Raw genomic sequence first — 15,219 nt, 5'->3', positions numbered from 1 at the left:
TGGTTGTGAGCTATCATGTGGTTGCTGGGAATTGAACTCAGGACCTCCGGAAGAGCAGTCAGGCAGTTAGTGCTCCTAACCCACTGAGCCATCTCTCCAACCCATGCTCATAGTTTTGAGACAGGGATTACACTCAAACTCAGTATACAGCTAGCAGTCTTCCTTCCTCCACCACACAAGTGTTGGGATTACTACATGTGCCATCATACCTGACTCATATAAACAAATGTTTGAAAGGTTTTTTTAAAATTTATTTATTTATTATATGTGAGTACACTGTAGCTGTCTTCAGACACTCCAGAAGAGGGCATTAGATTTCATTACTGATGGTTGTGAGCCACCATGTGGTTGCTGGGATTTGAACTCAAGACCTTTGGAAGAGCAGTCGGCACTCTTAACCACTGAGCCATCTTACCAGCTCCCATTGAAAGTTTTTTTGTTTTTGTTTTTTGGTTTTTTTTGAGACAGGGTTTCTCAGTGTAGCCCTGGCTGTCCTGGAACTCACTTTGTAGATCAGGCTGGCCTCGAACTCAGAAATCTGCCTGCCTCTGCCTCCTGAGTGCTGGGATTAAAGGCGTGTGCCACCATGCCTGGCAAAAGGTTTTTGAAAACATTTTAAAAAATATTTAGTTACTCTTATTTTATGTACTTATTTAGTTACTCTTATTTTATTGTTGTTTTGCCTGCATGCATGTCTATGTGAGGGTGTTGGATCCCCTGGAACTGGAGTTAGAGACATTTGTGAACTGTCATATGGGTTCTGGGAATTGAACCTGGGTCCTTTAGAAGGGCAGCCAGTGCTCTTAACTGCGGAACCATCTCTCCAGCCCCTAAAATTTTTGTTACCAAATTTTTTTGTTGTTTTTTGTTTTTGTTTGGCTTTTTGGTTTTCTGCGTGCATGGTGTATGTGTGTGGAATGCTTGCCAGAGCACATGTATGGAGGTCAGCTATGGAGTGGTGTCAGTCTACCTTTATGTGGGTTTGGGGATAGAATTCAGGTCAACAGGCTTGTAGAGCCAATCACCTTTGTTTACCCACCAACTTAAGCTATCTTACCATTGTTATTCATAAATATGTGTGTATATGAACTACATTTTATGTATATGTGTGTATATATATACATACATATACACATATGTATATGTATATATATATGTAAATTGGGGGGGGGACAGGATCTCACTGTAACCCCAGCTGGTCTCCTACCTTTGCCCTCCTAAGTCCTGGGATTGCAGGTGCCCAGGTGCCAGGAAACTACAGGAGGGAGTAAGAGATAGCAGGTGAGTTTGGGTATTGTTGATATCTGAGTCATTACTCATCTAACTGGAAGTTCAGCATTTGGAGCCTTAGAACAGGTTCGGGTTGAAAGTTCATGACAGCCACTAACTTTGAATACAGAGATGTTTTAAGCAGTGTAATTTAGTAATTTAGGTACTGTGAAAGTGGAAAACAGGAAACAGGATGGAATTAAAAGACCAAATGGGTTTGGGATGCAATTTTAGTGGTACAGACATAAGACATTGGATTCCCTTTTCAGTACTGCCTAAAACAGAGCAAAACAGAACAGCAGGGGTGGACAGTTGGGCAATATTGGGGACTAACAAAGAAGACTTCACTCTGGATCCCAAAGCATTGGTATGTGTCGAAGCTTTGAAAAGTGTAGTGTTGGAATGGTGGAGCCACAAGCCCAACTGAAATAGATTGGGGAGGCCAGGTGCAGGTTCATCTTCCAAGAAACTTTTGTTAAGAAACGGGGTGGAGGGCTGGCAAGATGGCTTAGCAGCTAAAGGCACCTGTTGCCAAACCTGACAGAAAACTCACTCCCATAGTTGTCCTCTGACCTCCATACACGTGCCACTACTACCTCACAAAATTAAAAAAAAAAAAAGCAAAAAAAAAAAAAAAAAAACCAAAAACATGACCTCCATACATGTGCCACTACTACCACACAAAATTAAAAAAAAAAAAAAAGCAACAAAACAAAACAAAAAAAAAGAACAAAAAACAAAAACACCTAGGGGAAAAATTCAGTAAAGGGGATTTAGCAGATTCAGGTTCTGCCAAGGCTTCAAGGCCTTGCAAATACTAAGCCAAAACGCTGCCTTTGAGCTTCATCCCCAGTTCCAGGGAGAGTTCAATGAGGGCAGGGAGTAAAGAGTATTTTAATGTGAAGAGGTTAAAAATGCATTAATTGCTGGGCAGTGGTGGCGCATGCCTTTAATCCCAGCACTTGGGAGGCAGAGACAAGCAGATTTCTGAGTTCAAGGCCAGCCTGGTCTACAAAGTGAGTTCCAGGACAGCCAAGACTATACAGAGAAACCCTGTCTCGAAAAACCAAAAAAAAAAAAAAAAAAAAAAGCATTTATTGCTACAATGCCAAAAGAAAGTATTCTTTTTGCTAAGTTGACCTGTGACACTGGTTGGCAATTTATAATCATGAGAAAATTCAAGGGAAGAGAGGATTTGAAAAAGCATAATGACACTAGAGAAAAAGCGTTAGGTATTATTTGATATATTTGTCAAAGTAATTTATTTCAAATATGATGATCTGGATAATTAATACATTGTTTTAGTCTTCATTTTACTCTGGACTATTTTTCAGAAGTCATCTTATTAAAAAAAGAAAAATGGAATCCTTGTTATGCCTTGGTGTCTTTGCTCCTTTGTGGGTTCTTTTTTGCCACCTTCATTCCCCACCCCTCCCACCCCCCAGTTTCACCTCCTATCACTAGATAGGATAGAAAGGACAGAGAGAGAGAGAGAATCTTAATTTCTTTTTTCTTTCGTTTCTTCTTTGAGCACTACTACTAACAAACCACAACCTGAATGACCAACAACCACCAATACCAGGGCGCTAGCATTTATATACCCTCTGAAAAGTTCCTAGAATTCCAAACATCACACAATCACAGAAACTGTCTGGAGCTGGCAAAACCATGCCTCTGATAATGCACTGGGCAGTCAGTCAGCTGCTGGAGAGAGTCCAAAGCAGCACCTTATTCCTACATCTGGAATTAAAAGGAAAACACAGTCTTATATTTTTGTGTTTTTTAAAGAAACCAAAATCCAGCAGGGCGCGGTAGCAGAGGCAGGCAGATTTCTGAGTTTGGGGCCAGCCTGGTCTACAAAGTGAGTTCCAGGACAGCCAAGAGTATACAGAGAAACCCTGTCTCAACCCTCCCCACCCTCCAAAAAAAAAGAAACCAAAATCTAAAATTGTCACTATATCTTGGGACAGTGATTATGCTTCTGCTAGTGCTCATCCAGCTAAAATTAGGCTGACAATCCAGTAGTCTAATGTCCCTAGTGACCCTGAGGTATTCAGTACCTCTGGTTGGATGATGGAACCCTTTTTCCATTTAGTATGCTCTGGCCAAAAGACATGATGATTCACACAGGTCTTTGTAGAAAAATTGGGTTGGCAGGATGGGTCAGTGGGTGAAAGGACTTCCTAGGCGTGACTGACAACTTGAGCTCCTATCTGTAAGCCAAGAGAGAACCAACACCCAAAAGCTGCCTGAACTCTGTCTGCCTTCTCTCTCTCTCTCTCTCTCTCTCTCTCTCTCTCTCTCTCTCTCTCTCTGTCTCAAACAAATAGTTTTCCTATTTAAAAAGGTAGGAAAATCAAGAATGCTTCACTTGTTAAGTAGAGAAAATAAAGCTTTAAAATCCTAGAGAAATAAATGAAATTTGACCCATCTTAAGGAAACATTATTTTATAGGCAGAATATACTTGATAGGGTAAATGTTGTACCTCCAAATAATACTTTAAAATTATTCATAATGCTGAAGATTTTTAAAAATTCTCTCCTTAGACCGCTCTATTGGCCGTGCTACCTACTTCCTCCATGTGTGATGTGTGAGCCACAGCCCAGGCCATACCACCATTCTGCCATGGTCTGAGAATTTACCCCACAGACGTCTTCGCCAACGGATTTTTCAAAATAAAGTTCCACTCCTTAAAACATGTATGCTCGTAACGGTTCCAATAAACGCTGCATTTAAGCCAGTAGTAAAAATGATAAGGGATAAGACTAGAGTCTAAAGAAAAAAGGGTAGATTTTTTTTTTTCTTTTCTTTAACTGGATGCCTAAGGCTGAAGTGTCAAAGTTAAATCAGTAACATTTGAAGTGAAGTCAAGGAAACAATGACAGGACTTGGAAATAACCCTGAACGAGACCTTCGCTTCAGGGAAGCGGCTCGGGGATATCTTTTTGAAGGGCTGTTATGTAACAGAGCTCCTTTACAAATGAGAGGTGGCCTGAAGCTGTAAGAGGAGAGCCCTATGGCAAAGCCACCGGGTCCACAGCCGTCTCGGCTTAATTAGGGCAAAATGTAGTGCCGCGATCTTCGGAGAGTTAGCCAGCAGCTCGCCAGGGACAGGAGCTATTCTAGAAAGACTTTTCTTTTCAGCCTGCTTTCTCAAATTGGGTGAGGTCAGGGCGCCCATTCCTCGTGTAGTCGTGGAGGTGTCTACGCCTCGCACCGCGCACTCCCAGTGCTTCACTCCATCGGCAAGCACTGTAAATCTAGGGATAGCAGCCGAGCTCCTTCATCTAACCCAGCCTTGGACAGAACCCTCTCCTCAGACTGTTCAATGGGCCGTGCGCCTCCTTCCTCCATAGGTGAGGCCATACCACCACTCAGGAATTCTGCCACGGTCTGAGAATTTACCCCACTGACGCTTTCGCCAACGGATTGTTTTAAATAAAGTTTCAGTCCTTAAAGAAAAAAAAAAAAAAAAAAAGTGTGTGTGTTGGAGGGGCTGCCCGACCGAATCCTCACACCAATGAATGAAGAGGCAAGGAAGGAAGCCGGAAAGGCTTAACGGTGATTGGCTATCGTAGATGCTTTTCAGGACTGTACCAGGCCAACTCGGAGGAGGCTGGTGAACTAAGAAAGGGCATCTGCTTGTTTTTGAGCACTTCCGGTACATACGTAGAATTTTTTTTGCTTAAAAGTTTTTCTTGACTACACTACAAATGGGAAAGCGGACAAAATAAGAGAAAGATCTCGCCAGACCAGTTCCTCGTCCCCAAACCGGCGCAGTTCGCCATGTCCCCTCTCCCGACCATCCAGCCAGACACGACGGCCAGGCGCGCGCGCTCCCGTGTCACTACGTGTTTGCGGCGCCGTGCCCCTGCAGCCAATCAGAAGGCGAGGTCGCCGCGGTCGCCCGCGGTCGCGCGCACGCTCTAGAGCGCCGTGGGGGCGGGGGTTAGGGGGTGAATGGAAGAGTGAACGGGGGCGGGCTCGGCGGCGCGAGCCGCATGAATGAGAAGAACGTGCCCCGCGAGAGACGTCGCCCGCGCCCGCGCCCGCGCCCGGGAGCCAATGGGAACGTCGTGAGGCTACAGACCGGAGGCTGAGGGCAGCGGCCGCGCGCCGGCCGCACAGAGGCGAGCGTCGGCCGTCGGGAGCGCGCGGCGGCGGGGCGGGCGTGGAGCGTGCGGGGGCCGCGCGCTGCCTCTCAGAGGCCAGACGGCACTGCTGGGAGGCGGCGGCGACAACGACGGCGGTGACAACGACGGCGGCGGTGACGGGCGCCGCGCCGGGGGTGAGTACCGGGGACGCTGGCCCCTGCGGAACCGGAAGTGCTGGGCTAGTGAGGTGGGAGGGGAGAGTGACCTCTAGGGAAGGGGGACCGCGGAGGGGAGGAGGTTAAGGCCCTACCCCTCCTCGGGCTGTACGGGCCCCGAAACGGACGCCCGCAGACTAAGAGAGCCGCGGCCGCCCGCCGGGGCTTGGACCCGGTTGGTGCCCGGCTGCCCAGTTGCGGAGCCGCCGCCCCTTCCTTCCCCGGCCCGCGGTTCTCTCAGCTCCGGCGGGCCCTGCGCGCGGTGGATTCCGTGTTTTCTGGGCCAGGGGTAGTCAGTCCTGCCCCCGGTGATGACTCCCACTGCTCCAGCTGCCGGCCGGGGACTGTACTCCTTTTACCGCTCCGCGGTTCAGGCCCCTCGCCCTACACTCCACTGGTCCTTATTTTGGTTAGAGCTTCGTCCTGTGGTTACCTGTTCTTTCTCCCATCCATCGGCTGCTTCTCCCTACCCCCCACCAGCCAGGTGCTCCATGCTTTTATGCTTTTAGTACTTTGTACTTTATTTTACAAGTAGGGCTTGAATGTATCTGACAGTATTTTATCACTAGCCGTCTATTCCTGGGGAAGTTTAAAGTTCCTTAACCAGTTGGCCAAATGAAACCACTAAAACGAGAAACAAGAAAGTGACTAAAGTTATTAGAAGTAGTCGTAGAATAGATACATGTTACATTGCAGACCATTTTTGTCCTCTTGGGTTTACTTCCTGGTTAATGCCATCTTGTCCAGGATAATCTTAGGTTAGATCTCCATCCTTTTATCCCAGTGTGAGCCTGCTTTGTATCAGACAGATCTGTCCGGTGCTCATGAATGCATACAAATTCATCTAGTGTTTGTAAGAATTCTATCGCCAGGTACTTGGGCACCTACGTCGATCTGTAATAATACTCTTTTTAAACTTCTTCTTGGATCTTTCCTTCATAGCATGTATTCATTCTTCTATATGACATCTCCATTTCTATATATTCAAATTTAGTGTTCTGTGCTATAAGGTTTGGTTATTTTAACAAATAATACATGTGCTGTCCACTGCACTGCTCCAAAGGAACTACTTATATCAAACCTTATGAAAGTCTTCAAACTACACATCTTGAATTGTTTGTTGTTGTTTTGAGACAGGATCTCTGTACATAACTGTTGCTGCCCTGGAATTCACTTTGTAAGACCAAGCTGATTTCTAACTCAGAGTTCTGACTTCCTGTGCCTCCCAAGTGCTGGGATTGAGGTCGAGAGCTACCACACCTGGCTCTGTATTGTTTGTTTTATACATACATATTTTCACTCAGTGATTTTTTTCCCCCTCAGTCAGCATGTGTCACGAACATTCTTGTCCACTTTAGTGATACTGTTGTGGATACACCAGCTTGTGACTGATGAACCACACTCGCCTTTCCGGTTTCGTCCCTTCTCTTTCTGCACCACATTCCTTTGATAAGACTTGGTGTGTTGATATTTATACCCAATAAATTATTTTATCTTGTCCCTTCTAATATCTATCTTAACATTTCAGACGATGGTCTCATTTATATTTCAGTATGCGGTTCCATAATTGCATGTACTGTACCGTGGCAGAATTAGTCTGTGTGGCTTTCGTCCTGTAGTAAATGTGACCTGCAATAGTATAGGATTCACTTTACGTAATAGTTAGGTAATTTTCCTTTTATCTTTGGAGTTTTGAGGGAAACGGTTCCTTTAATAATACTGTCTACAAATCAAATTTGCTTGTTCCAGTTGATAAAGATATTTAGGCCTAAAGTCAGGAAACAGAAATAAGCATAAAATCAGGACTAAATAGGATCTGGTTTTTAGTTGGACCATAGAAACTTAATGGAATCTTTGGGCCTTCTTTCTAATGTTACTTAACCCTCCCCCCTCCCTCCCTCCTTCCCCCCTCTCTCCCATCTTATTTATTTATTAAATTTTTCTTTTGGGACAAAGTCTTACTATGTAGCCCTTGCTGGCCTGGAAGCTATGCATACCAGGATGGCTTGGAGAGATCCACCTGCCTCTGCTTTTCTTTTTCTTTCTTTCTTTCTTTCTTTCTTTTTTTTTTTTTTTTTTTTCCCCAAGACAGGGTTTCTCTGTATAGCTCTGGCTGTCCTGGAACTCATTCTGTAGACCAGGTTGACCTCGAATTCTAGAAATCCGCCTGCCTCTTCCTTCCAAGCGCTGGGATTAAAGGTGTGCGCCACCACGCCTGGCTCTGCCTCTGTTTCTTGAGTGCGGAGATTAAAGGCATTCACCACCACAACCGAGTGGTGACAGTAGCAGGCTCCTTTGCCTTCTCTGTCTTAGGTAAGAACAGAAGTGATAAATTCCAGAACACATTTGTATTTCATTGTCTGGGGTGTTCGCTGTTTTATGTTTTAATAGCTGCTATTGTTATCAAGTAGTATACAACTTGTTGGGGAATAGCACTGCTTTCATTTGAAATTCTAACTTAAGCAGAAACCTTGGTCTGTAGATTCCAAGGTATCATTAGGCATGTAGTGTGGTAGAAAGGGTCTATGTCAGCAATTATACTCTTGGGTTAGGAACCTGGCTACCCAAGTGATTCAGTGGAATGGCCCCAGGCATTCTCTAGCCTTCAATTTTATAAAATAGGATAAGGGACTTTGTCACCAGATAATGTGAGTAAAGTGCTTTGAGATCACCAGATGAAAAGCATCCTGTAAAATTAAGGTGCTCGTGTTGTTTTGTTACTGTGATCAACAGAAATAATTGCTACTCTACTCATACTGAATTAGGAGGAGTTTAGTTTGCCTCCGAATAGGCCAGTGTTAGGAATTAAAAACTATTGAATTTGGAGGAAAAGAACCAATCCTTGTGTTGAACCTAGTCTCATAGAGAATATTTCACCTTTTGGTGCAAGATCAATTTTTTTTTTTTTTTTTTTTTTTTTTTTTTTTTTTTTTTTTTGCTTAGGACCCTTAATAGATGATTCCAAAAGTCCAAAAATTGAATTTCTGCCTCTTTGGTGTTGTAGCTAAAAGCCATAGGCATAGAAAGAGGCACACAAAAAAAGGAAATGATAGTTGCTGTCCTATTTTTAAGCTTCCTTGCTTTATTATAGGAATAAATATCCTCTTTGTCCAAAGAGAAAAATCTGTTTTAGCAGTGCCCTTCACTCCTGTGCCCTTGTTTGCTTTTAGATTTTTATATTCTTGATATGTTTTGTTACTGTACTTCTGTCAAGAGAGATGGTCTTTTAAGAGCTAGTCTTTGGATGACTTTAGGTCAGATAAGACTAGGTTCTCCTTCCAATCAGAATAGCCCTTAAAAAGGTGAAGGACTCAGAATGTATTTTCCACTCCATTTAGAGTTTATTCTCACATACATAGAAATGAATTGGAAAATGGTCTTTCTTTCAAAAAGCACTTTGTAACAATGACCTGTAGAGTTTTAGCCTTGGTGTTCTTAAGAAATACCATGAAAGCATTTTTTTGATAAAGATAATTTGGTTTTCCCCAGGTAAAGCACCATATCCCATCTGCATCCAGGAAGCCCAAGATTGAAGACAAAAGATCAGAGACATTGACTAACCTGGAAACAGGGACATCTTTGGAACTTTATCTACAGTAATCTTTTAAACTGTCATCAGGTGAAATCAACTTCATCTTATTCTGCTTATTGAAAAGGACATGGCTTCTTCAAGGATTTTAAATTTCCTTTTAGTTTTTTGTGAACTTTATGGGAAACAGAGCCCTTAAAAGGCTTGGGAATAACAAGAAGAGATTGAAAACAGGCAATACTGCTGTCTGTTTTTTTCTCCCCATTCAAAGAAAAGGATTTACAACTCAACCCTGTAACAGCTGTTATCCAACTTTGTCCATCAAGAGAGACATAAATAAAATTAAATCACCATTGCCAGCCAGCCAGCCCTGGTGAAGTTAAGGTGTGAGAGTGGTGGCATTGAGAAGACGGCCGGAAAGAGACGAGGACTGCAGTTAAAATAAATCAGCTTCTCTTTAAGCTGGAAGAGACCCCAAGTTCCTTCTCGGATTAAACTAGAAACCCAGGGCACACCTTTTAGGTGCTGCTCCTAGTGTGGTGTTGTGGAGGGGCTCTTGTATCTCCTCAGAAGAGTTAAAGCTTCCTGCCCTCCCCACCCCCTGATACTTCTGTCCTCCCTTTTGAAGACCTGCCTTCATCCATGAGCTATACCTTGATCTGCCTGACTCTGCATGGTTTCCACCTGCAACTGTTTGCATGCATACAGCCTACTGTTTGTCTTCACGTTTTAAACTGTACAAGTTGTGTTTCTTAATCTCCTTTTCTGCTCTATTCTGGGGAGGTGGTTTTTAATCAGTTGAAATCACCTTTCCCCCTCCCATGTGCTTTCCTTCATTTGAGATCTTTTGACCTTCATTTTTATTTGGGAGGGGGAAGGGTGATAATTATACATTTTCTGTTTTCCCCAGTTTCTTTCCTCTCTGTTTCCCTCATCCCATTTTCTTGTCTGTTCTGCCGCTGTGTGGGCCTGGGCTATGCGGCAGGGCACATCTTTCATCAGAGCTCCAACATGCCCGCAGAGTCTGGAAAGAGGTTCAAACCCAGCAAGTATGTACCGGTCTCAGCAGCCGCCATATTTCTAGTGGGAGCTACAACACTCTTCTTTGCCTTTACGTGAGTTTTCTCCAGAGTGGCATTTGACGGTGGGAGGGTCACGCCATGGAAAGTGAAGACTATTTCTTCAGTGTCAGTTATTTGGAAGGTCAATTAGTTACCTGACCTTACTCTGTTAGTTTCCTCTACTTCCTGTCTTTTGAACTCATAGATGTCTTCATGTTTTCCTATCTAGTTCATGTTTTCCTATCTAGTTCCATCATAGGTGATACTAAACTAGGAAGGAAGTAGGAAAACACAGGCTTCAAGAAATTTAAATGACAAAAGAGAACTAGAATTGACTTAAATCTTTTTGTTGTTTTTTGGTTTTTTTATTTGCTTTGTTGGTTTTTTTATTTTTGAGACAGAACCTCTTCAGAGCCCTGGCTGTCCTAGAAATTGCTATGTAGACCAGGCTATCCTTTAACTCACATAATCCGCCTGCCTCTGCCTCTCAGGTGCTGAGATCAAAGGCTTGCACCACCAGGCTGTGCTGACTTTGAAGTGTTTTCAAATAGCAATCACATCTGGCATGTCTGAGACACAGACTAGAATTGTAAAAGCTAAGTACCTAAGAGAGGCATTGTTGTTGTTGTTGTTGTTGTTGTCTTTTTTTGTTTTGAGACACAGTATCACTATGTTGCCCATGCTGGCCTGGCATTCCATAAGTAGACCAGGTTGGCTTTGTTTGTGTTAATTTTCCCTCTGCCTCCTGAATTCTTGGATTGTATATATGTTTTTACCTTTCTTTGCCAAAATTGGTTTTGAGATTTGAGAATTTTGAGACAGACTCGATATATAGCCTAGGCTGGCCTTAAGTTCAAGATCTTCCTGCCTCAGTCTCCTGAGCGCTGTGGGAATTTACGTAGGATATACTAGTGAGACTGTTGATTTTTAGTGTTACCTACATGCTTTTGCTACACTTGTAAGAGCTAAGGTCTGGAGAAGTAAAGGCTCCTGGGAAAGGAGTTTTATTTGGGAAGAAAATACTAGAAGAGTCATTTGCATTAGTTCCCACTAAAAGGAGTGGGAGTTCTTGTACTCATTAATTCTAATGGGAAAAGTGGTTGGCATTCAGAGATTCCTCACTTAGAGTCTAGGATCTGCAGCCTTCCTAGTTAGGATCTTGAGACTTTGTTCATATTTGTTTTACTGGAGGAAACTGATTTTTCCCCTTTTGTCCCCAATGCGGCCACCAAATGTCTTTTCTATTAGCAGTTTATAATGAATCTGTACCAGCCTTCTGAGCTTTATACTGTTGAGTCATTGAGTTAGCATTTCAGTTGCACCTCTTGGAGTGATCAGGGAACTAAGATCTTCATTCTCTTGTCACCTGTGTCACTCATATTCTGCTCTTGATATGTCAGATAGCAATGGGAGGAGTGCTTCTTCAGTGTCAACATGTTTTGAGTTTTGCTGTTTATGTGTAAGTAAAATCAAAAACTTAACCAAGGGATATTTCAATCTTTGTGCTCTAGTAGTGTGCTGGGTCAAGAGAGGTGTATGACTGGATCAGGGAAATACCTTTAGATATACCTGCTGGGAATGTCTGTTTGCCTTTGGGAGTCAAGCTCTTGTGGTAGCTAAAGTGTTCAGGCAGTAAGTGGTTTCTTCCAAACTGTTGCTGAGATCGAGCATGTAGAATCCATGTATTTTAATTTGTTAATCTGGAACCACTGAAGTGCTTGGCTTGTTATACCAGTTTGCCCACAAAAGAATTGTCTTGACAGGCATTGTCTTACTGATAGTTGAAGCTGTTTCTACTACTTTTTTATTCTTTGCTCCCAGTTGAGTCAGGTTCCTCTTGTATCAGCTGCAGCAGAAAGTTTGGTTTTGTTTTTTGTTTTTGTGGTGCACGGGATTGGCTCTGGGGTCTTGTGTATGCAAGGTGACTATTTTTTAACATAAAACTACATCCTTAGCCTGGGAAAAATGGATTCTATTTGGAATTTCTGCTTGTAATTCAAATGTAGGAGAGCCTAAAATCATAGGTGAAATCCCGCCATCATTAGTTTCCACAGAATCAATGTCTGGGCTCTCTTTTCTTACCAAAGTCTCACTTGTCCACCCTGTGGAGTCAGTCATAAGCACTTTGTTGTTTTTACTTTATCACACTTTTTGGTGCCCTCAGCGGCCAGGAAGGGTATTGGGTACCTTGAAACTGGAGTTATAGAAGGATATCGTATGGAAGGACAACAGCCCTTAAACACTGAGCAGTGTCTGACCCCGTCACTTAGCTCTTGCTTCCTCTGAGAGCCTTGAGCGTTGTCTTGTCCGTCTGACTGGAGTGCCTCCTAAATAAGCACCCTCTGGGCTGAGGCACCGCTGCTCTCAAGAATGGTTCTGTGCATTCCTCCCCTTTTGAGATGCAGTTCGATGGAAACCATGTGAAAGAATTCATGGTTTCAAATGAAGAAATAAAGAAGGCTCTTTTTGAACTCACTTTTAATGTGGGGCCATAAATCTGTAACTGGTCTGTCACCCTCCTGTTCTTTTCACTAGGTTACAAGTGGCTCTTACATCAGTCTAGGTCCCAGGTGATAATTACTTTGGGACCTGGAGGACTGGGAACAGGAGGAAGAGTTCCTTTCAGCTGGCAGACGTAATTAGTGGAGGCATGTAGGCTTCAACTAATTAGGAGCAATTTACCCTCCATGCTTCTTTGTTAAGTAGGGAAAGCTATGAACAGAAATTACCAGTTAGGTCTGGTCATCAAAGAAATAATGATGCTTTTCTGCCCCAGAGAAGTCTGCAAAGAGTTGTTGAGGTTCTCCCTAGAGCAGATCCTCCTCCTCATTGACTTCATTTGTTCAGTACTAAAGTCAGGCAGGAGCTGGGAGCAGCCTGTCTTAATTCATTTCTGTCGTCACTGTTTGGGTAGGAGAATGTCTGTTTAAGTAAACTTGCATCTTCCTGATTACATAATAGAATTTGTATTTGGGTTCCATCTGTGTTAGTTTAATACTTTTTTGTTTGCTGTTTTGAGACAGGGTTTCTCTATGTAGCACTGAGCCAGTTCTGGAACTCATTGTATAGACTAGTCTGGCCTTTAACTTAGAGATCCGCCTGCTTCTGCCTTCCAAGGGCTGGAATTAAAGGTGTGCCACCACCTCTGGCTGCGTTTTGTTATTTTAAGACAGTCTGACTATGTAGCGCTGTTTAGCCTGGAACTCATTATGTATACCAGGCTGACCTCAGATTCATAGAGATAGATCTGCCTGCCTTTGGCTTGTGAGCTTGGGATTAAAGGTGAGTGTCACCATGTCTGGCTTTTGAGGTCAAGAGACTCAGTTTGGTACTCTGTTAATGTTTTTGGACTTCAGTTCTTCCTTTCTATTTTTAAAGAAGTTGAACTGGAGCACTTTATTTCAGCTGTGTGAACGTTTCTAGACGGTATCTTAAATGGAATCTTAATACATAAAACAAAGGTTAAGAATGCATGCCAGGGTTCAAATGAGATTTATACAAGACCAGCTTCCCAGAGTGCCTAACACCTCAGAGCTCCTGGCAACATCATTGGGAATCACTAAATTGATCTCCTCTATAGTGTTCCCAAGTACAAAGTCTCAATTTTCCATTTCTAAAGTTGGGGAGAAGAGGTAGGGAGATCTCTGTTTTTGGTAGAATAAAAAAGCAGGTTAGTTACTAATCCGGATGGTCTCTCCAGTGTCCTATCCGAGGCCCAACTTGCTTTCTTTCTTTCAGATTCTGCCTCAGGTCTTTTCCACTCTTTGGGCAACCTCTGTGGAGGTCTCTTCTCTTCTCTTCTCTTCTCTTCTCTTCTCTTCTCTTCTCTTCTCTTCTCTTCTCTTCTCTTCTCTTCTCTTCTCTTCTCTTCTCTTCTCTTCTCTTCTCTGTGGAGAGGGCTTAGCATCTGATTTGAGTGGGAACAGCCTGATGATCTGGGGCATTAATTGAAGCATGGCTGTTCCTTTCCTTCCCGTGTGGTTTTCCTCATCCAGGAAAGTGCCTAGATCCTACAGCATACATGGTTCAGATGCTGGAAATTACAGGGTATAGAAGTACAAGAAGCAAGTGTAAAGAAAAACTTAGGAATCTCTCAGAGGACAAATTGTTTTCCATGGAATCTTTACGGAATTGTTCCTTGATGAATTTCTAGGCTGGAAACGGGGCTTTCATTCCAGCTGTCTCATCAAGAAACACTAGACAAATGCTCAAGCAGAATGCTAGGCTTGGGTGGGGGGCATAGGCATGTTCCTTAGGAGCTTACTGCCTCAGCTTTAAATGTCCTTCAATCTCTAGTACCTCACATAGGGGAGATGGGATCAAGGATGAAAGAGCCGAAATGATAATTGGTGATAGTGAAGATTTTTCTTGCGTCTTATATCTGGTGAATTCTCAGTATGATACAAGCTGATTTAAAAAGAATTCTAGTAGTAAAGCATGGCACATGCGTTTAATCTCAGCACTTGGGAGGCAATCAGATGGATCTTTGAGTAAGAAGAGAACAACCTGGTCCACATAATGAGAACCTGCCTCAAACCAAGAACAGGACCTGCCTCCTTCTCCCCCACAGAAGAATTTTAGCATCTTTTCAGACATGCTTCTTTATTTTCATGTGTGTATCACACAACTGAAGTGACAAGTAGCAAGCTTAAGAGTTTCCTGTGAATTGAGAAAGAATTAGAATCTAAGACTCATTGGTTGAGTTTTCCTTTCTAGGAATTTGAACTTTTTTTTTCCTTTTAAGTAGTAGGAAGTGTTAGAAATGTTAGGGAACAAGATTTCAGAAGAGTGTCTATTGAAACCCCCACTTCCCCTTTTACTTGGCATTGAAAATAGGCATAATGAATGGGTGGGCAGAAGAACCTGTTCTACCTGGGGTGGTTTCTGTCTGGGATCCCATCAGTGACTCAGCTTCTGAGCTGCAGCCACTCCCTAAACTTCTTGTGCTCTGTGATTATTACTTACAGAGCTAAGGACAAGTCCTAACTTTTCTCTTAGGTCTGGCTACATCTCTTTCTATCAAAGGCAACCGATTCAAATAGGCCACTTG

At 43.2% G+C, this 15,219-nt stretch overlaps 1 protein-coding gene across 1 annotated transcript in view; it reads left to right on the top strand.

The window, feature by feature from the left end:
* The first annotated feature begins 5,376 nt into the window (after positions 1-5,376).
* Positions 5,377-15,219, top strand: part of Zdhhc5 (zinc finger, DHHC domain containing 5) — a 27,245-nt gene continuing 17,402 nt past the window's right edge. The window contains exons 1-2 of the mRNA NM_144887.4: positions 5,377-5,558; positions 9,069-10,223. Of these exons, the coding sequence (NP_659136.1) occupies positions 10,120-10,223 (104 nt within the window). The 5' untranslated portion in view covers positions 5,377-5,558; positions 9,069-10,119. The remainder of the gene's footprint in view (positions 5,559-9,068; positions 10,224-15,219) is intronic.

Source organism: Mus musculus, chromosome 2, assembly GCF_000001635.26.
Source record: "Mus musculus strain C57BL/6J chromosome 2, GRCm38.p6 C57BL/6J".
Lineage (NCBI taxonomy): Eukaryota > Metazoa > Chordata > Mammalia > Rodentia > Muridae > Mus > Mus musculus.
The sequence above is the reverse complement of the archived record's forward strand: the minus strand, read 5'-3'. Positions and strand labels throughout refer to the sequence as shown.